The 21298-nt window shown below is 36.8% G+C and overlaps 1 protein-coding gene and 1 non-coding gene across 3 annotated transcripts; one reads left to right on the top strand and one right to left on the bottom strand.

Annotated features, from left to right (window-relative positions):
• Positions 1–351: 351 nt before the first annotated feature.
• On the bottom strand, positions 352–21298 carry LOC110828722 (uncharacterized). Of its 2 annotated transcripts, XM_022061695.2 has the most exons (11): positions 21038–21298; positions 15319–15618; positions 7922–8072; positions 7013–7084; positions 6248–6319; positions 5517–5588; positions 4539–4732; positions 3262–3455; positions 2000–2259; positions 1386–1511; positions 352–579 (listed from the first exon to the last, which is right to left on the bottom strand). In XM_022061695.2, exons 2-11 carry the CDS (start codon positions 15602–15604, stop codon positions 417–419), a joined length of 1590 nt encoding a protein of 529 aa, XP_021917387.1. In that variant the 5' UTR covers positions 15605–15618; positions 21038–21298; the 3' UTR covers positions 352–416. The 2 variants fall into 2 exon arrangements, with proteins under 2 accessions (XP_021917387.1, XP_021917389.1); XM_022061697.2 differs by lacking the exons at positions 15319–15618; positions 21038–21298 and adding an exon at positions 8419–8452.
• On the top strand, positions 11960–12049 carry TRNAI-UAU (transfer RNA isoleucine (anticodon UAU)). Its single transcript is given in 2 exon segments — positions 11960–11997; positions 12014–12049. It is a non-coding gene; the product is annotated as a tRNA-Ile (tRNA).

Raw genomic sequence — 21298 nt, 5'->3', positions numbered from 1 at the left:
TTTTACCAATAATTTTTCATGAGATGAATATATGTATGTGATGCGTTATATAAAATTCTATATATTTCTGATTTGTTGCTACCCAAAATGGGATATAAATATGGTCATGATACAAAGACTAACTAAATATTGCTGCTTCTTGCTTAGGATGTGCTAGGTTCAAATCTCAGCCCAGGGGTTGGCTGATGTAACTAAAATTTATGATGGTTTTCCTGAATTCCTTCAGGAAAATGCTGGTATAATATTGTAAAATAGGCCACAACGCTTTACCTTATTCTTTCGCATTCATCCTATCATTTGACACTTATAATCTGAGCTACTAAAGCATTGTTAAATAAACCACAAATAATATACAAGATGTTCTAAGGCTTCATTATCACTTACTAATATTACATGTTGTTTACATATATGTGTGCTCACTTTATGGGTAAACGTGGAGCTAAGTTCATCATACTCGCCCATTGTCCTGTGCAGAGATCATCAAACACCATGTCTTCAATGCGCTGTCCACCAAGATCTCCTGGCCCATGGCATGTAGGGGTTGAGTCCCAGACTTTATGTTTGTTTTCACGTAACCACCTGAAAAGAAGTGTAGAATTTTGGTGTTACTTTCCTGTTTTACCATCAAAAGGTCTTCTAAACAGGTCCGTAACGTAGCCTAACCGTATTCTGGAGATTCTGTGCTCAGCATGATGTGTGCTTCTAGAAAATGAGTGAGAGAAATTTGCAGCTATTTACTGTTATGCATTTCATTGTTTGCTACTTCTGTAAGCAGCACATTCAGCCTCTTTTACCCTAAATTTCTTCAGAGGGTATGTGGGTTACTCATGTCATGTATTATTTTTCTCCTGTCTTCTATCAGGAAAGCCTTTTGAGGGTAAATTTTACATGGATGCATATTTTGACTTCCAAAACGTTACAAATGTGTTGTTTTTTGGGGGGTGGGTATTACCAGACTTATTTTATAATTTATTTTCTCAATGGCTTCTCTGCCTGCAAACAGTAATGTATGGAAAGAGATGCAAAACACATTTTGATAGCAAAACTTGATGGGAGGATAATATTAAAATGGTTCTTAAAGAAATCGGGTCAGGGTGTGAACTGGATTCATCAGGCTCAAGATAGGGACCATTGACAGGCTCTTGTGAATACTTTCAATGGACCCTTTGTTTTCATAAAAGGCATTAAGTTTCTTGACCAGCTGAGCAACTGTTAGGTTTTCAAGAAGGTCTCAGTTCCTTGAAAATGTGTATGTACGTAATTTTATGTATTCTGTTTCCACGTTAGTTTTCCACAGGTTCTTCTTCAGTCATCTTCTAGGAAACTAGAGGCTTTACGTTACCGTGGTAAATAATCTATGAGTAATGTGATATAAATACACCTACATTGAAAGGTAGAGGGCAGAGCAGTCACAGTTCCATGGATTTTTTCCTAGTTTCATTGTCCTGAGTTTGGGAATAAAATCCAATGATCCAGCTGGAATAAACTGCAGTTTGTTGCTGTCGATATGCCTAAAAGCAAAACACATTAACTATCAGTAAATGATTGTTGTCATAGGTCAATAGATTATGCTACTAAGATTCTTCAGTAGACCTATTGAAAGAATTTTCTGTGTGTTTGTCATTTTAATATAAATTATTTGACTATCTATGAAAGTTCTGTTATGTCACTTTATTGTGTGTGTAACCTCCAGTGGCATTAATAACTTTGAACGTCATGAGTTTTTTATATTATATAATTCCTTTGGCCTCAATCTTAGAAACACTTGTGGCTCATGCTTATCATTTTATGTGAAAATTTTCCCACAGTTAAAGATTCTTTCACCTGAAGGATATGAGATGATGCATTGCAGGCGATTTTCATTATAGGTGCTTTTCTTGTAAGCACTTGGACCTAAACTTCACCATTTGACGTGAATTGTGCATTTAGGCTCTGCTCCAGTGGGTAGACTTATAGATGTAATTAACTGAAATTCTAATGTGGTTTAAGTGAAACTTACAATTTTATGAGATCTGGCACATGAGAAAAGATGAAGGCTCCAATACGTTTTAGTAAATTGTTGTTGATCAGGAGTGAGGAAAGGTTGCTCAAACCTTCCAGTGTTTTTGAGTTCAGTCTTTCTAAATTATTGTTGAAGAGGAATAGTTTTTTAAGCATTTTCATGTGAAGGAACATCCCATCTGGTAGTTTCTCCAGGTAGTTTTGACCGAGATGCAACTCTTCCAGTTCACCGAGGTTCGAGAATTCTTGCCCGCCAAGCTGTAGATGGGAGAAGTTGTTATAATAAATAACTTTAATTTGAAACATATACTTGTGATAGCAAATAATCTCTGCACTTGTTACATCAGATCTAACTAGCACCCAAACTTACCTACTTGCAAAACTTAATAGTTTTCAATTTTCAAAATGTTATATAAAATCACATTTACTCTTAAGTCTATTTACTGTATTCACAAGAGCCCTCCACTACTCCATACCCTGAGCCAAGTTTAGTCTACACCCTCACAGCGTTTTTCTCTCAGATCCATTTTAATATTTTAAGTGAGCAGTTCTCTTCAGACTCTCAACCAAAATTTTGTACGCATTTCTTATCCCCCCCCCCATGCATGTTAAGAACATGCCTTGCAGACATAAAGGGACTTGGAAGGTTATGGTGGAGGTGGAGAATGTTAAACTGAATTTCTAGTTGAATATGTTGTGATGATGAATACTGGATTAAAGTCACTGAGGACAGGATGCAATGGCAGGTTTTTATGATAATGCACATTGACTTAATGGGTTTCTTCGTAATGTATATTGATTTCACTGGCTTGATTTTGAAAGGATGTTGCTGTAACCCAATTTTATGATATGGTCCCTCTTGAATATGATATATTGGTGTTTCAATTTTATCACGAATAGTTATTATGGACTTTGTGCATGTTTGCAGAGTGACGACTTACTTTAAAAATATATCTGTATATTCACAGTCCATACAATATCAGCAGTACTTAAGTAACTATGACATTATCATCATAATCTGTCATTTTTATTTGACACTAGACTCCATTTGGTAATTTTATTTCAAGTACTTTCAGTTTGTCTAATATCTCTTTTCCTGGCCTGTGAATCTGGACATTCACATTCCCTCTAGTGTTCAGGTGGGAAAAAAATTGTCACCGTTGTGGTAAGTTATACTGGTCATCATCTGCAAGATTTCTTAGTGATATGAAGTGGTCCAGCTATCCTAGAACTATTAATTTAGATGATGAGAACGTATACCAAAGATATCCAATTGTTTGTTAGGTCCAAGTGCTTGAGATGTTTTAGATTGCTGAAGAGATTTGGGGGAATCGAAGAAAGGTGATTCTTTTGTAAGGACAGCTGCTCCAAAGCCTCGAGATCACTCAGCACTTCTTCAGGCAGCTGCTGTATTAAATTGTTGTGCATCTGCAAGCGTCTCAGTGAATTCAGACCTGTAACGGAATTATTTAATCTCATTGCAAGTTCATTATTCATCATCCTCTCATTTTATGCTATTTAGTCTGAGCCACTGACAAAATCATTAAGTGAACTCTTAATAAGTAATGTGCCACCTGAGTTTAACAGCATGTTTAAGAACTTACTTTGTGATTAAAAAATAATGTAGTAACACGTTAAATTACTTTAATCATTATCGTCATCAAACAGTCATGGAGTTGGGTCATATTAACCCATTCTGGCCTCATAGTTTAAAAGTCTCTTCTGGGGTAAATTACTTTAATGTAGCTATAAATGCATCTTTAACGGTGATGTGTGGTTCCAAGTTTTCCAAAGAGATGCGTACATGGAACTTAAAGGTCGCGCAAGTAGTGGTGGCACCTAAATGCACGATGTGTAAGTTGAGAGAGGGGAGTTCAGTAGTAGTCCGGGTCGCACAGCCTCAGCTGCGGTGACGCACCGATCTAAACACAGCAAGAGCTACAAACCAACTGAAGCAGACACCCCTCTAGCGCGTGCTTCAGACGGGTCCATCTCATATGACCAAAATCAGTCCCTTGCGCAAGTGCCAGCACTTTTTGTGCTACCTACACTATTAATAATGAATCTATATACTCTCAAGAACATAAATAAGCAGCATATGAATAACATTCCTGAAAAACAAATCATCTGTGCATATACTTATTTTGTAGTAATACACCATAAATAAAACAATTTATAAGGATATAACTGCTTGAAAATATTGCGTTGCAATTATGCTACTTTTGTGTTACGGTTATTTTGTGATGCTTTATAAGAGGATTTGTAGTGTCAACTGAGATACACTAGGATAGTAATGAATTGTGATTGGGAGGAAGACTTAGCATATTTTAAGACGTTCTTCTAGAGGGCCTGAGGAAAATGTCATCAAGGACAGTCAGAGTATAGCTGGGATTTAAATTATCTATGTCATAAATGCATTTTGCACATACTGCTGTGTAGCTAATCTACATGTCAACGTATTTGAGAAGTCTTAGCATTTTCCGACATGCTAGATATTTTCAGTAGAAGAATGCATTATGGGTGATAAGTAGGCCTACCTTTAAACGTCTCAGGTTGAATATCGGTTAGTATGTTGCTGGAGAGATCTAGTTCCTCCAAGTGAACTAAATCTTGAAATATTTGCCCTGGTAGATCATTGAGGGAATTGCTTGATAGATGGATCACAGTCAGCTTCCTGTTGCCTTGAAACAGTTCCTGAGGCATATGTCGTACAGAGTTCATTGACAGGTCACTGAGATAGAAAAGTTTTATTAACAACAAGAATGATGACAAAGACAGCTGTGATGATAATAATATTAATATAGAATAAAATAGTAAAAGAACAAGAGATCTTTTTTATACTTCTGCATAAGGTTTTAAGTCATGAGCTTGTTAATTGTCAGGAAATTCTGTTGCAGTAACTATGAGATGTCTCAGTGGCTGTGCAGGTTTACAACATGTTGTAGATTGGCTGTTATGAATCAAAAACAGTTTACATAATGAAATAGTAGGATCTGTTTTTAATGTTCAGGAAGTTTCAATAAGATACTTCGTTCTTAAATCAATAACTAATTTTACTGGTGGTTTAGTTGAAAATACACTTGACTTATGAAATAAAGACTGATTTGGCCAAAATTAGTCTTGGTTTTGGGAAAAGAACTGTTTGGTTTATATACTTCAATATTATAATTGAGACTTTATAATATCTCTGAATCCCTCTCATGTGAACTGGCAGAGATTTGATGTGTGTACTGGCATAGACTCCTTGCTACCTGCAGTTAGTAATTATTTAAAAGTGTCCAGTCCGTTGGATCAGATCTTTGACCTTGTTTCAAATATACAGTCTGTTTTATTCAGTCCAACATGAATTCTCATATATAACATTGATTTATAATGTACCTAACCACTTTGTTCATGTTTGCATTTATCTTCTTTGATGACAACAGTGAACTGTTGTAGTTTGGCATTTGAAATTTAGAATACTAGTTCTCATAATTTTATTGGAAAAAAATAAGATTTTCAAAACGTGTACTTACAGAGTTTCCAAGTTGATCAACTTCAGAAATAATTTTTGAGGAATCTCAACCAAACGATTTCTTTGTAGTCGCCTGCAAACAGCATAACAAACCTCTTTTGTGACTGTGTTTTATTTTGTTTCTGTTTCTTTTAAAGTTAGTAGAAAATTTTGTGTTACTGAATATGTTGATTGATTCCTATTGGTGATGGTCATTACAAATTGTAATGGTATATTCAATCAAAATAGTGAAATTTTAGTTTTAGACTTGATTCTTCCAGTGAAAATAAATTACGAAAATGTACAATAAATCCGAAATTTGGATTTTGATGTACAGTCACCCTTTCATGTTTTGAGTTCTGAGCTATACATAACCAAGAATTTGCTTGGAAGGTTTCCCATAGTGCAATTCTACAGATGAGCTACATGGCCGAAAATTATTAATTTTTAATTCTTGCCAGCCTCTATAAATTTATATTACAGTATTTTCAGTATTATTTCATTTTAGTATCATGAATTTCTTAGTTATAGGCGTATGAAATATGATACAGTAATAACATTTGAAAATGCCTAACACGCTTTGTATGGGCTATTAAATAAAAATGGCAAAATATTTACTGTTGTCACAGAAGCAATTAGATTTATGTTGGGTCTGAACTAGATTGTAGATATTCAGTTACCCAGACTGAAATACTTTTGCCACATTATAAATAATTGGTTTAGAGTCTAGTAAACAATAATGTTGTCACTCACAAGTGCAGAAGACTGTCCAAAGAATTAAAAAGTGATTCAGGTAAGTAATCGATTTGGTTGTCAAACAGGTCTCTGGAACAGACAAATACAAGTAAGAATATTTAATTCATCTGTGATTTGTATTGCTGTAGGGTTTTTTTTCCTTTTCAAAATATGAACATGCCCTTTTTGTGGGGTGAAGCTATTTAACCCTCTGGTAGCAAAACTTGAAGATTCGGTGCTGCTAACATCATGGTCTACAGTTGAGGGTGGTCCTGAGGTTGTTTGAGCAACCTCATGTGCTCATGACCTATGTCCTCTTTCTCTTAACTTTTAATCAGTCGCACATTGCAGTTTCCCTGCAGTCCAGCTGGCCGTGCGTTGAAAACAAGTTTGTTGCCATTAAATTTGAGAGTTAAAGTACAGTCAGCAGTTCCCCTATTCCTGTATGATAACAGGTAAAATTGTTTATTTCGTTAATTGATTGTTTTCATGTCATTTCAAGGTCACTTGTAATTATGTATTCTAAGTAAATCCCCATGTTGATACAGCTTAGCCATTTCTATTTCCAAACAAAAAACCTTGTTAACAAATTGGCAATGCATCCCAGTGGGTCTTTGACAGATTTTTGTTAACAGGAAACAAAATTCATTGAGTTAACATTTATTATTTCAAAACCTAATTTAATGTTTTCCATGTTAGGTAATGCTCAGTATCAACATTGGAAAAAAATTTGCACCAGAAGTAATAATATTCTTGTGAATTTATGGCAGACTTATTACTTACAGTTCAGAAAGTAACGTAAGACCTTGAAATGTGTTCTTGTGAAGAGTGGTTAAGAAATTAATCCCCAGGTCTCTGTAATGAAATAACAAAGCAATAAAAATTAGAATATGGAAATGGTATTGTAGCCTATATATATATATATATAGTTACGTAGCTAGTCACTTTCCGTGAAGGTCCATTACCTGTTCATGAGAGCGTACCTTGACCCCCTATTCTTGCCAAATGATTCCAGTCACTTTCTCGCAACCTATATTCTTGAGATGCATTTCTGCTCTCACATTCTTTCCTGGGTCTCTTTTCTTCAGGTTTTCTAACAAATTCTGTATGTATTTCTTAACTCTTACATGCGCTGCATGCCCTTCCCACAATATTATTCTTCACAAGGTTGGACTGAATCTTCAAGAAAGCATTATGAATGCATGGATGTGTGATCCATATGGACACCTTTTTGTTTTTAAGAAACTAGGAATTCAAAACTATTTATTTATTTAAATTAAAATTCTCCTTATTTAGTGTACGGTATATTTTCTACCATGTACTGTTATTCAATTTACATTTATTTGAAATATAAATAAGTGTATTGTGTCTGCCAACATGGTGAGAGAATATCGTACGTGGTTATGGGATGACATATTTCTTAGCAAAATACACCTTCATTTCCCTCCTACATTCAGATGTCAGAAATGGCCATATCAAGCCTGAAAATAGTAATGATTTATCATGAATTTATATGAGTTAGCCATCAGAAAGTAAGATTATTAGAGAACAAAATGAGCCGTAAATAAATGCAGATGCTGCAACTTTTACAGCAATCATGATTGAAGTGTGTTAACAGATAAAATAAGTTTGAAATATAGTGTGTTAATAAGTACTCCCAAGGGACTGCTAGAGATCTCCCAAATTACTCACATAACTTGGACATCATTTGGCACCACTTGATCAGTTGGAAGTTCTCCTAGCTCATGGCGCCAACAACTTAAGGTCATGGTCTCTGGGAGACAATGGCAATTACCCTCACAGCAGTGGATCCACCGCTCGTCTGTATCCATAATAGGCCAAACTGCAACATGAAATCCATTAAACAGCATACTGCGTTAATTATAGTCCATTTTAAGAATGACAACTGTAAACTTAAGCTTTGTCTTGTAGTTTGTATTGTGTAACATCAACTTTATTATAATTATTGCTGATGCAAAACAAGTAAATAATGCCATGTTTCGGTCTGTATAGGTCATCTTCATGTATCATGGAACTCAAATTATTATAACATGTTATGTTTGTATGGTATGATAGTCAGTGTTGAGAGGTGCTGTAGTAGATGCTATATTAAAGTAGAAAAGAATAAAGACATTCGAGGGCCACTCTAAAAGTAATGCCCTCATTTTTTAAAAAATTGTTTTTATTACACAGGGCTTCTTTTTTCATAGTTTATAGATTTTGTCTTCCCGCTTCTGTTCCTGCTTAGTTCATCCACTTCCCGCTAGTGGCGTTGGTATATCATACGTTAAAAATGGCGGCAGCACTTGAAATCCGTCAGAAGCAACGTGCTATAAATGAATTCTTCGTGTGTGAGAACGAGACTGTGGGAAACATCCTCAAGCGATCGCGGAAAAGTGAACATGCCGATATACACGACTTACCGCGCAGTGCCGGGGGAAAGCAGGTCTCTGAGTTTTACAAGGTGAAAAAAATCAGTTGAGAGTGGAGGTGATTATGTGGAAAAATAGGTTTTCCTCCTAAGGGATGAACCTAAAAAATGAATTAATAGTAATGCTATAGATTTCTTAAAAAAATGGGCATTACTTTTGGTGTGACCCAGGTATTAGAACAAATTAAAATACACTAGGCACAAAATATACAATGTAAAGTTGTAAAACAGCTATAAGCATAATTTGAGATATGAATGTACTTTATGCCCGTGCTTTTTCTAATTTTGTACTATTCGGAAGCATTTATACATAGTTTAATAACAGTGCTTATACCCATGCTACCATTATTGCTGTTAGCAGCTGCATTTGCACAGAGACAGTCTGTCCCCATCTCAACGAAAATAATAACTCCATTTGACAAATCACTTTATAGAAATTTTGGTTGTTGATTCACTTGTATTTTTGAAAAAGTGACAATTTTTTATATATTGGCTATGGCATTGCTTAGTGTGTGTATTTCATGGGTGCTTGTAACTTCTGCACAGTGTGTCCCACCTAATTCTGTGACATCAAATATCTCATTTTAACGTATAGAAAAGATTTTCAAATGAAATGCATACAGTGTATAACGTTAATCGATATACAATATTAATTATGGAAATATCGTTATGAATTTATCAAGGTTGCTTTCTATTTTTAAATGGAACTCTATATTATAAACTGTAATTAAAGCCAGATCTGAGACGAGTTCATACAACAAATTAATTGTTGATGAACCGTTACAGAGATGTCACCACTCAAGAGTATGAGAGAGAAATGAATCAATATTGTACGTTTATATACGCCCATGTGACTGTTTATCAACACAGAGGACACCGTAGATCAAGTACACTCTTTCCTTTAATTGATTAAAATACTATTGACGCAGGGTTTCAGCTCCGTCCCTTCTTATCGCTGTATTTATTTTAAATTACATTCGGCTTTCTTCTTCGTTGGCAGTAAATAATAGCAGTTCGTACTTTCACCGTATAGAAAATGTCATCTGTAATCTAACCATATTTTTCGGATGGGTTTATGTCTCACAAAATACAGCGTAATAGATTTTTAAAACGTGTGGAATATATAGTTACCACTGGGCTTTAAAGAGTTAAATTCAAAGATTTCTTACCACTATGATGTTCGAATTTTTATCATTTTGTCTTCTTGGTTTTATGTTCCTGTCTATGTAGGCCCTTCGCCCGGCGTGGGAGCCTAAACGAAGAAACGTTGAGGGTGACGATGGAAAGAATTTGACGCAGGTCTAACAGGTGAAGCAGAGGACAGAGACAATTGTATAATAAGGTACTACATCATTTGTATACTCTACAAAATATTATTAAGAAGATTAATTCAAAGAGAATATAATGGATAGGATGTGTAGCATGAATAGGAGAGTTAAAAATGAAAATGAAAATGTTTAGCATGAAAGCGTGAAGGGCAAAGAACACTTGGGGAACTTAGATCTAGATGGGAGAATAATATTAAAATGTATTTTATAGCAGTAGGATGGGATCCAAATACGAGATGCGATCGGAAAGTTTCCAGACTGCGCCTATAAAAACCCGTACACTTATCTCAGGTATTAAATTCATCCATCACCCTCGACGTAGTTCCCCTGGGAGTGAACACGACGATCCCAGCGCCGCTGCCAAGCCTGGAAGCATCCCTGGAAATCTTTCTTTGTCAGCCTGTCAAGCACCATCTGCGATTCTGCCTGAATCTCTTCTATCGTCTCAAATCTCCTTCCCTTTAGCTGAATTTTCATCTTTGGGAAGAGGAAGAAGTCACACGGAGCTAAGGAGGGTGCGGGATGACGGCCATGGTGTTTGAGGCCAAAAACTGCCGAACTTTGAGGGCGGTGTGCGCTGGCGCGTTGTCATGATGTGTCGCATGTGGAGTTCTTCCTTTAGAATCAGCTGACAGGTCCCATAGCCTATCCCAACAATGTCGCACAAGTCGTTGATGGTACGACGTCGATCTTCGTGAATGGCCTGCCGAATCTTCGTAACATTTTCGGGCGTTGTGCTCGAAGATGGACGTCCAGAACGCTCGTCATCATCGACAGAGGTTCGGCCATTTTTAAAACGTGAATACCACACAAAAGTTTGTGACGACCCATTGCGGACTCCCCAAATGCTTGCTTTAGAATTTCATAGGTTTCCGTAGCCGTTTTGGCGAGTCTTTGGCAAAATTTGATGCACACTCTTTGTTCATGAAAATCCGCCATTCCGAAATCGCAGGAGGGTCGGTGTAATGCACTACCAAAACGCCCGTAACTAAGAAACAAATGCTAATTCGATGATGCCGGCTGGCAAACTGATTCACTATGAATGTAGGCCGCACCCCTTAGCGGCAGAAGCTCGTACTACATCCGGTTCGCCCTCTATTGACACAGTCTTGAAACTTTCCGATCGCACCTCGTAGGATCTAGTGTCGGATTCTCTGAGCACGACAATGGACCTTAGGGTTTATAAAATGCAGGAAGAGTCTTTCACATGTGACCGGACACTAACTTCTTAAGAACGTATCAGATTCGCAGTGATTATCGAACGATCGTCTGATTAAAAAGCTGACGAAGCCAATAAGAATATATTTTCTTGTTTGGGAAACAAGACGGAAGTAATATTTGTCAACCACGAAAATGTATCTGTAGAAGTCTGTGTGGGTTTCCATAGACGAGAAACTGGTCATTGTATCTTTTGTGGAGAAAATGTCACTACGGAGATACGGTTTAAATTAGTTTCAAATTTAATTTAAGCTTTCATATGAATCGTTTGATGTTTTGACAGTTACGAATAAGCAATACAGTTGAATCGACCATAAAACCCGCAAGCAATCACTGAAACAATATTTGCATTGAAACCAAAAGTAACGTTGAGTTATGCGGTGTGCCGCACTAGCAGGCTGTTGTCATTACATTCAGGCCTACCAACTTACCAGGACAACTGTCAGATCTGACAAACAAATAACGGGGCAAAAACTGGAAACACTGATTTGTTGGTGTTTGTTGTTAGGATTCAGTTTTAATTTTTGTTGAAGTGTGTTTTATTAGTGTTTGTTGTGATAAGTAAAAAAGTAAAGCTGTCCCACTGTACGCCATATAGGCGCTTGGGGGGAGAGGTAGTATAGCTCCTACTCATTATTGACGTGGGCAGGAGGAAGTAAACATTGAAGCCTCCAATTGAAAAGTTGAGATGGCATTGTGAAGTCACGTGAAAAGGCTGAAGGTTTCGAGAAACTACGAAAGCAGCTCTCGCCCTCCCCAGTGGCGCAATTGGTTAGCGCACGGTACTTATACGACAGTGTCCGAGCTATGCCGGGGTTGTGAGTTCGAGCCTCACCTGGGGAATAATTTTTTGTGAATTTCTTGCTACTTTTAGATATCTTGATATTAAAATTACAAATGTATTCGGGTCTTAAACTTATCGTTTAATGTTTTATTTAAAAAAATTTAAAGATTTTACTAAATAGTGTGGCTATGAAATCGAGTAGGCATGAAGTGTGCTTAGGGAAAATGAGATAGTGTACAACCAAGGAGTACATAAGAAGATAATATTAAAATGCATTTTAAAGAAATTTACTTGAATCATTTAACACGCGGCTGGACACGACATGACAGGACTCTAATGAACGCTAATATATCTTCGGATTCCATAAAGGACGTGGATTTTTTGAGTAAGTTAACGACTGTTGGTTTCTCAAGAAGTACTTTCTTCTCTGGAGTTATATAGTTATGTTTGATACAAAATAATATTATTGCTATTGTCCAAATTATATATTTGCTTCGGTTTGATGACGATTAAGGCACCTGGATGTATGAAATGTAGGTTGGTGAGGGCATATTACAGCCTTTACAAATTGTACATGACAGCTATATTTGGGCACATATTTAGACTAATTCCAAATACATTTATGCGTACATTTAATGCAGCTAGCTCAATTAGGTAGTGAATTAGTAGCTTGGGATGTATATTACCGTTTGCTGAATGAGTTTGCTCAATTCCCGGCGTTATGATGGTGTCATCTTACGTGCAGTCAGGAACTTGATAACACTGGATAAGGTAAATGGACGTAGTGTATCCATATGGCTTCTGAAGTAGGTAGTAAAAAATGTACTTTTATTAGCCTGCTTTCCTTATCAGCGTTTTTTGCATAAAATGAATGCATGCTGGGGTCTCTTGCTGTCCGACCGCGTCAGAATCGATGGACGATTTTGATTAAATTTTTATATTGATGTAATTCCTTTATAGATTAATCACACTCATAATTTTCTACCATCGGCAATAATCGATCCACGAACTTGTGAGGTGAGAGCGATTCCAGCGACACTTATTAAAATGCCCTGAATTATTTTACTGTAGCACGTCTTCGAAGAATGTGCACGTTTTGGTGAAATAATTAATTTAATTGCACGTGAAACAAGATGGTGACAGTACGAATCTATACTTTGGTTTCGGTTCCACAACAGTCAGAGTTTAACCAACTAGCTTTTACTACAATTTTTCAGTAAAACATAACTTGTATACTAGACAAACGCGTTTTGACCTTAAATAGATCATAATCAGCGTCCTATTCTAATGCACATGTCATAACAGTGTAAAATATATAACTGGTCAATCTTTTTCCTTTATAATGTTTGCCATGATTAATAAAAGTTACAGTTGTTAAAATATGTAAAGAAATAGAATATTTTGATATTTATAAATTTGTAGTAATTTCATGTTCGGGACTTTTATTAAAATTAGTCGACACATAGACACTTTATAAGAAGACCTACATGAGTTTCTATGATGGGGAATCCCACAGTGAGTCCCCAGCAACATAGGCACCCACGCTTAGTATAACCGTTCTGGAGATTTCGTCAGCATTTGACCTCTGCAAATGGCGGCAGTGACGTCACAATCGGGAATTACAAGTTATTACTTGGAATGACTGTATGTTTAGTTGATGGTATTATACTGGTATTTGCCTGGAGGGCCTGAGGTAAACCGCAATAGGCCTCAAGGTGGCCAGTCTCTGGGATCATATTTGAAACCTGGACCTCCCGAATACAAATCAGAAATGCTAACCATTCGACCGCGACGTTTAATAAACAATTTTTCTTTACGTGGAATGTGACAAATGGTCTTTCGCCATGTTCTGTTCTGCTCATTCAGAGAGCAGGGTTTTGTTCGTATAGAAACGAACATACGTGAGGTCTGAAACAATACGTAACTCGTTTTGAACTTGTATGAAATCAAAGCCCGGCCTTGCTAATTAACGACCACACTTCAAAAGAACACATAAGCGTATACCAGTGTATAAATTCTATAAATGCTTTGTGCAAACTGAACAGTGAATTCGGAAGAGGCAAATAGGCTTCGTTTACTGTTTTAGAAACATAAATAGCACTAAAATAGCACATGCTTTGCTTTAAATTAGAATACTCGGTCGTCATAACGCAATATAATTGGACAATGTACCGAAGGCCGGGAATTAACTGAAATTCGTGTGTAAATGAGTACAAACACAAAATGGCCGTTTTAACAATGTATTATTATTGTTCGTTTGTAATACATTTCTACGTTTTACGACTGTCTTTAGCTTATTAGTGGATTAAACTGCATTTTAATTATACTTTGCCTTCCGTGTAGTTTAAGACGGAGGAAATATTTTTTTGGAAAGAATTGCACAGAGAGGTTAGGACTCTTCGATACATGTTATTACGGTGATCAAACAGAGGAAGGTTAGATGGACGGGGCATGTAGCACGCATGCAGGAGACAGGAAATGTGTACAGAATTTTAGTGTGGATATATGAAAGGAAGAGAGTATTTGATAGACTTAAGAGTAGATGGAATGCTAATAAGATTGTTTGTAGAGAAATTGAATGTGGTGGTGTGGGCTGGATTAATCTGGCTCAGAATGGGGACCAGTGACGAACTCTTGTGAACAATAGGGTTCCAGGTTCCATAAAAGGTGGGGAAATTCTTGACTAGCTGAGTCACTGTTAGCTTTTTAAGAAGGACTTTGTTACATGGAGTTTATTTTAGAATTGTTAGTTAAGAATGGGAAATTTAAAACGCATTTTTTATACCTCTTGGAAAGCAGTATCTTGTTAAGTTGATGACTAGTTCATGGTTTATTTAACGACGCTGTATTAATTAAAGTAGTTATGATGGATGTAACGAGATGACTGTGTACAGTGAAGTAGAAAATGTCGTAATGGAAATGTCCCTGATATTGTTTGAAGACGACTTATCATACAATTGTTTAGGATCGCGGTACCATAATTTACTTTAACAGATTACAAAAGTCCCTGAAAACGTGAGTTAGGGTATTTCTGCTCTTTGACCAAGGTTCGAATCCAGTACTTCCTGAATCAAAGTCAGGCTTGTTCGTAGTCGAAGTTAGGTAAGAAGGTTTTCTGAAAACGGATGTTATGGGAACAAATTGTGATGGATTTAAGTGGGCTAAATTGACTTAGGATTGGGGAAAGTTGCATTGAACATCTCAATTTTATAACCAAATAGTTAAAATTTCAAACTGTGCTCGGAAGGACAATGAACCGTCACTTGGTTTTTCTAAATTTCAAAATATTAACAAACAAACAACAGATACGAACAATTTTGCAACATACCTGGCTGTTCGACGGATCTCACACGCCGTTCCAGTTTGGCAAATCGAATTTCCAATGATTCATCCTGGTTTGCTGCTTCATTAGCACTGGAATGCTTCGCAATGTCGTTCTTCATCTCTTGAAGGGCGTCACAAGCGCTCATGTGGCAGATTCCGGAACAAGGAAAACATTGTACGACAAGGATTAGGAACGCAACAGCGTAATGCATACTCCTGGACATTGTAGATTCGCTTGTCTTGTGTTGCTGACTGTTGCTAACTCTGCTTAAATTCCTTTCCATACTCATTTTTGTTCTGAAATCTGAGGGAATGGACCATTTATAACTAAAGTAGCTCTTGGAGCACAGTCCTGGTTGAGAACCTCAGATGGTTACAAGACTTTTTCATGGAAATAAAATGTGCAACCTTTCCTTGGTCCCTGTCTGATCCAAATCGATGCAATCCACAACAACAGTTAAGATTATAGTATTGTAAATTTTAATCTTCGCATTTTTAGATAGCAGACAGGAAGTCGAAAGATTCTGAAGCGCATGGCAGCAAGAATTCTTAGAACTTTAATATGCTGTTAATTTTGTCGTGAATGCGAATTTGATTTGTCGCCGCAGTTCCAAATATTTGATCTCTGCCACATTTGAGACAGATTTATTACCTAGCGTTATAGCAAAATGTTATCCTGTGTTTTGGCCATGTATCTCGGTGTCTTGGTTTAAGACTGGTACGTGGAATCTGACACGGATGAAGAAAGTATTTGAGAAATGAAAATGTTCTCTGTGTAGCGAGGATGAAGATGCTGTAGTTATATTATTAAAATATTACGAAACGAAGAAGTTGAGAGAGAAATTTTTTAACATAAAACGACTCATGCTTAAGGAAGGGATATTTTACAAGATAATAGAACACTTATTTTTCAGTGTTCTGTCTTACGACAGGTCCATTGCTCTGCCCAAAAAGAGCTCTCCAGTTTTCCCTATTAATAGAACACTATTACGATATAATATAAATACGAAATATAGAACTTTACTTATATAAAATCAAACACAAATGGGAGAATAAAATCAGGAATTTATCAATGATGATTGGAGGTTTTCATGGCGGTGAGGCACTCGTCGCCCTGATGATGAGACATCAAGGATTTTTTAAACGTCGGTAAATTTGTACCGGGCTACAAGGCACTATCCCCAGAAGACAGCCATCTTCAGGAATTTATCATCTAATTTTTGGGAGGGGGCAGTAGAACTGTAATGATAATACAGAAAATATACGACAGGAAATAGGACTATCAGATATATTTATATTGGAGCTGTAAACCGCAGACACCTGGTGTAAGCGGGTGCAGACTCTACAATACATATTTTAATATTTTAAAATAATATGACACAGCATTAATATTTTTGAAGAAACAGGCTTTTACATCACACCAGAGAGTCCATTGAACAGAACGCGTGCAGTGGTACATCCGATCGTATTTACTGCCTTATATTCCTTGTGACCATCTTGAACTGTCAGTTCGCCTTCTTCCAGTAGACTTGCCTAGCGTAATCCGAAGCATGGCTCTGCCGATGCCATCTTGCGCTGACTCTCTGGTATCAGTCAAAGAATGTCTGTCGTACCCTGGCCGTCGAGAGGAGTAAGCAACTAGCAACTTTCGCTCTCTAATTTAAATTTTTTAACACTACTTTCAGGAAGAACGTGAGAAAAAATCTTAGTTTAACAATCAAACGTAAATAAATCTTAGGAATTTTGTGGGTTGTCACGCCATTAAATTATTTCTTTTTCTATTATCTATCCTTACACTTAGATAATGAAAGAAGTGTTCCTCAGCGGCAAAAAAATCTCACCTTTGTTGCTGGGGTCGTAATGTGCCGATCCCTGCTTTAGACAAAACAGACCTGCTGTTTCGGACATGGACTAAAATACGTCAATTTTGATGTCAGGTAGATTTAAACACATTTTGACTAATTGCAATCTATGTGTGTTTCATATCATATGTCAGCCCGTTAATTAATTTTATTGATTTTGATAGGGCATTAAGTCTGCGAGGTTGGGCTTTTACGAGGCCCGGGAAAATGTACGGTGTTTTGTATTTTAGTAAATGAAAATTTGAATACAGTTCAGTTCAATTCTTATAGCTATCACAAATAAGTACAATGCGTTCACAGATAAAAGTCAAATGCAACTGTCACTTCCTGGCTTACAGTTGGAACTACATGACTCACCGCCAAGAGCTACAAGGTTTTCCCGTTCGAGTCAAGTGTCGCTCCATAAAAACTTTGAAATCAACTAAACCTTTCTGAGAAGTTCGGCCTAAAGTTGTAATTAATGTAATGGAGGAAGGCCTTCTTCAGGACCGTTAGTCACTGAGGTCAATAAATTTCCAGCCATCTGCGAAACCCCAATGTTCATTACCTTGTTCACATCTGTTCTGTATTCAGTGAGACGAGTTTAGTTATCCTGTAACGTTTCTTACTACCGCGATGTTTTATGTCATGGAATGTTTAACCACTTGCACAAATCCAAAGCTCGAGAACCACCCCTTTTCGGCTGGCCGTTATTGATTATTCAGTGTCTTTAGGCTGCACACGTTTTATTAATTTATACATTCAGTTTTGTTTTGCAGGATTTATTGTTTAATGAAGGATAAGAAGAAAGAGAATGGCCTATTGTCCATTGTTGATTTATTCATAATAATACTATGGAAAATTACAAGTAATATACTTAGTTTTTTAAAAGGGCTGATGATTCAACAGGCTCTGAGCTGCTTCTCACTAAAGCGTTGTTTACATTTCGAAGTCAGACGAAGTTCCATTACGATATTACGTCGTATAATTTATAATGGATTCTTTCGTAAACTGCGGGTCTGTGCTCTTGTCCTTATGTTTTCGCGGCTTTTACTTCAATTTTCAGGGGTGAGCCTTGTCAAATGTTGAATATTATCCGACGTTTTGATAAACATTGCATTTGCCATCTTTATTGTAAATGTGTAGCGATTGGGACATCTACTTCATGCCCAATATAAGACTTACAAAATTCGGTCAACCACTACACATTTACCCTGTTTACAATTTGCCCGGATAGACCGAAAAGTGTTACGTGTCTCCGAAACGTCTGTGATCACCAAAGAACCACAATCAGTATTTCTACGGACTTGAAAGGTTCAGGCATAATTTAGACAACTTTTATTCGATTTAAGAACTGAAGTCGGCCGGAGGCGTCCTTCGTGATTAAAAATTTCAGTCCCTGTTTGTTCGAAAAAAACAGGCCTGTGGTTCCAAGTCTATTGATTGCAAAGTTAGTCCACAAATACATTAAACTGAAATTCAATACACGTGTTTGCAGAAATAAATAAAATTTATGAACAGGAGTTTGGAGACAATTAAGAGCGAACGTTGAAGTGTATAAACAAGTGACAATCTCAAAGTTTAACAGTGTAATCTAAGTTAACCAGAGTAATAAATTGCCTAAGTTGAACAGAATAAACCCAATGCTTAAATGGAACAGTGTAGTAAATTGTCTAAGTTAAACAGTTTTCTGAGTTGGGAGTCATAAATCGACGACTCGCCGGGCTGTTGCAACCCTTTAGCTCATTATCCCATTCCCAAAATTTATTTAACAATATTTTTTTGCAAATAAAACGTTGACCACCACTATTTGAATTTCAATAACCGATGTGAGATGAAAATCCCAAAAGATTTTTTTTGATTTTATTTAACGAATACTCAGCTTCCGTCTTCGCTTTGCTGAGAGCTTAGTTCAATCCCAGGACAGTAGATGCGTAAATTACAACAGGACAATTTTCAGAGGGGAGAAACAGTCATATTCATACTCGTCGCTATGAGAACCTCAAATCTTACAATTAATTATTGCTCTTTTCTCATTGTGAGGTGTGCGTTAGGCGTGACCTGCCAGCATAATTTTTGTCCTCATTTAAAGTTCCTACTTTCCCCAACACTTGCCTTTTGGTTTTAATGAATTGAACATCAACAGACAAAAACTAGTGCTGCTCGTAATTAAAGATGTTTAGCACGAATACTGTGGAATATTTTAAGGGATTATTTATTGACCTCAAGTGAGATTCATGATGGACAGTTTTCTCCTCGCTAGTTATCATTACGCCATTGCTCCATAATAATCTATCACCGCCCCACTAGATGTGCGATATACCTGACCAAGCAGCACATTATCATACCTCGGTCCTGCGTTAGGGGCTTCGTTTCTGACCTGACCCTTGGCTGGTCACAGACAAAAGGTACTTGTCTAAAATTCTCCTATAAATCCATTTATCTTACGAATTGACTAACCGACTGAGTAACCAACCAAGAATAAAACAACTAATTAACACTGTGTTAGCAGAAACCGATGTTTAACACTACTAACAAAATCGAACTCACTAAAAACAATTTTAATGTTGCCCTCAAATCTCCTCAGTTTTGAAATTGTACGTTTTCCAAGAGGTTTCCCAACCAAAATTCTGAGTTAATTTCTGATCCTTATAATCACCTGCATGACGCATAGTGATCTTCCAGAATTTAGCATCTGTTCCGAAAATAATGCTAATATAGTGATATAAGGTGAGATTTCAGGTTCTGACGGCGACGAGTTTGAGGATGGCGGTCTACTAGGAGGCTTTGCCGCGTAGTCTGGTACATATTTACCGACACTACAGGGGTCCTTACTGCCTCCATTGTCAAGGCGAAAAGTACTTCTAAAACATCGGCCAATATCTAACAAACTACACGGCGAAGCCTCTTAGTAGACAGTCATCTTCCAGGTCTGTAACTTTGGTCTATTCTAAAAGCGGTTTACGATAAAAGTCTATTTGGTGTTATTCAAAACTCGGTATTGTGATAATTATATTCACATTGGCAAGAAAGTAACTGTAAAGAGCATACTGTCCGTTGGAATTCGAAAGTGGTAGTCGAGTCTCCTGGCAAAAAATCAATCGAACTGTAAGGATCCTCACAAGCGCTGGACATACGTCCAATAAATATTCATTTGCAATAGCGACAGCTCTCTCTGCCTTAAAATTTTCATGAATTCAAATTTTATATCGTAGTAATCTCTAGTTAATTTAAATAATCCTCGTTTATTGTGTTCATTGTAGCAGGGACACGTGTGTAAAAAGGGCTACTCAATAATTCGGAAACTAATTTTATTTAAATCCTTTAATGCATTGAAGCTTACACGCTGCTTAGAAGATATCGTAAATCTTTATACATCAGTCTTCTGGGTTGTTGCGCCGTGTAGAGGCAGAAGTTTACCGACGTTTCAGAGGTCCTTACTGCCTTAATCATTCCTTGATTATGGAGATAAGTACCTCTGAAACGTCGGTGATGTAGCAGACTGCACGGCGCAACAACCCTGAAGACAGTCATCTTCATAATTGCTGCCGTAAGAACATGAAATATCACCCAATATTGGCCTACTGTAAGGTTTTATCTTGAATAACTGAGGATATTCACGAATATTTTAAAGTTGTATTGAAAATGGGTAATTTCCAAGTACAAGTCAGGGGCTGGTAAACCTTTTTTTTTTTTGACTTGACAATTTTAATCTCGCAACATCGGTACTTGGTAACCTGGGTAAAGTTTAATAGCAGGGACTGTAACATTTTTATGCTGTTAATGATTTATGAAACCTTACAGCTAAACATTTTTTTTACTCGTTTAAACATAGAAAGCGTAGTAAAAATTCTTAAGCTATTTTCAGACGTATTTACTTACTACTTTATTTATTGATCGCGCACCACAATATCGCCATCTGAAAGCAGACGCTGAAATCTGTGTAGATTTATCCGAGCCTGTGTCTGAAGAAGGTTTAAAATTCACTCAAGTGTTTGCAAGGAACTGTTCACACTGGTATAACTTCTGCACCATGAAACACACAAAACTTCAGCGTCCTACAAATATATAAGCTTGTAAACAGGACTTATCGAAAATGTGACTGTAAATTCTGACCTAAACTGCAACCTCATCTCCACGAAG

Source organism: Zootermopsis nevadensis, unplaced genomic scaffold, assembly GCF_977971745.1.
Source record: "Zootermopsis nevadensis isolate Lab colony 2312 unplaced genomic scaffold, Znev_1.0 Znev_ptg000016l, whole genome shotgun sequence".
Lineage (NCBI taxonomy): Eukaryota > Metazoa > Arthropoda > Insecta > Blattodea > Termopsidae > Zootermopsis > Zootermopsis nevadensis.
This window is presented reverse-complemented; position numbering and strand designations above follow the sequence as displayed.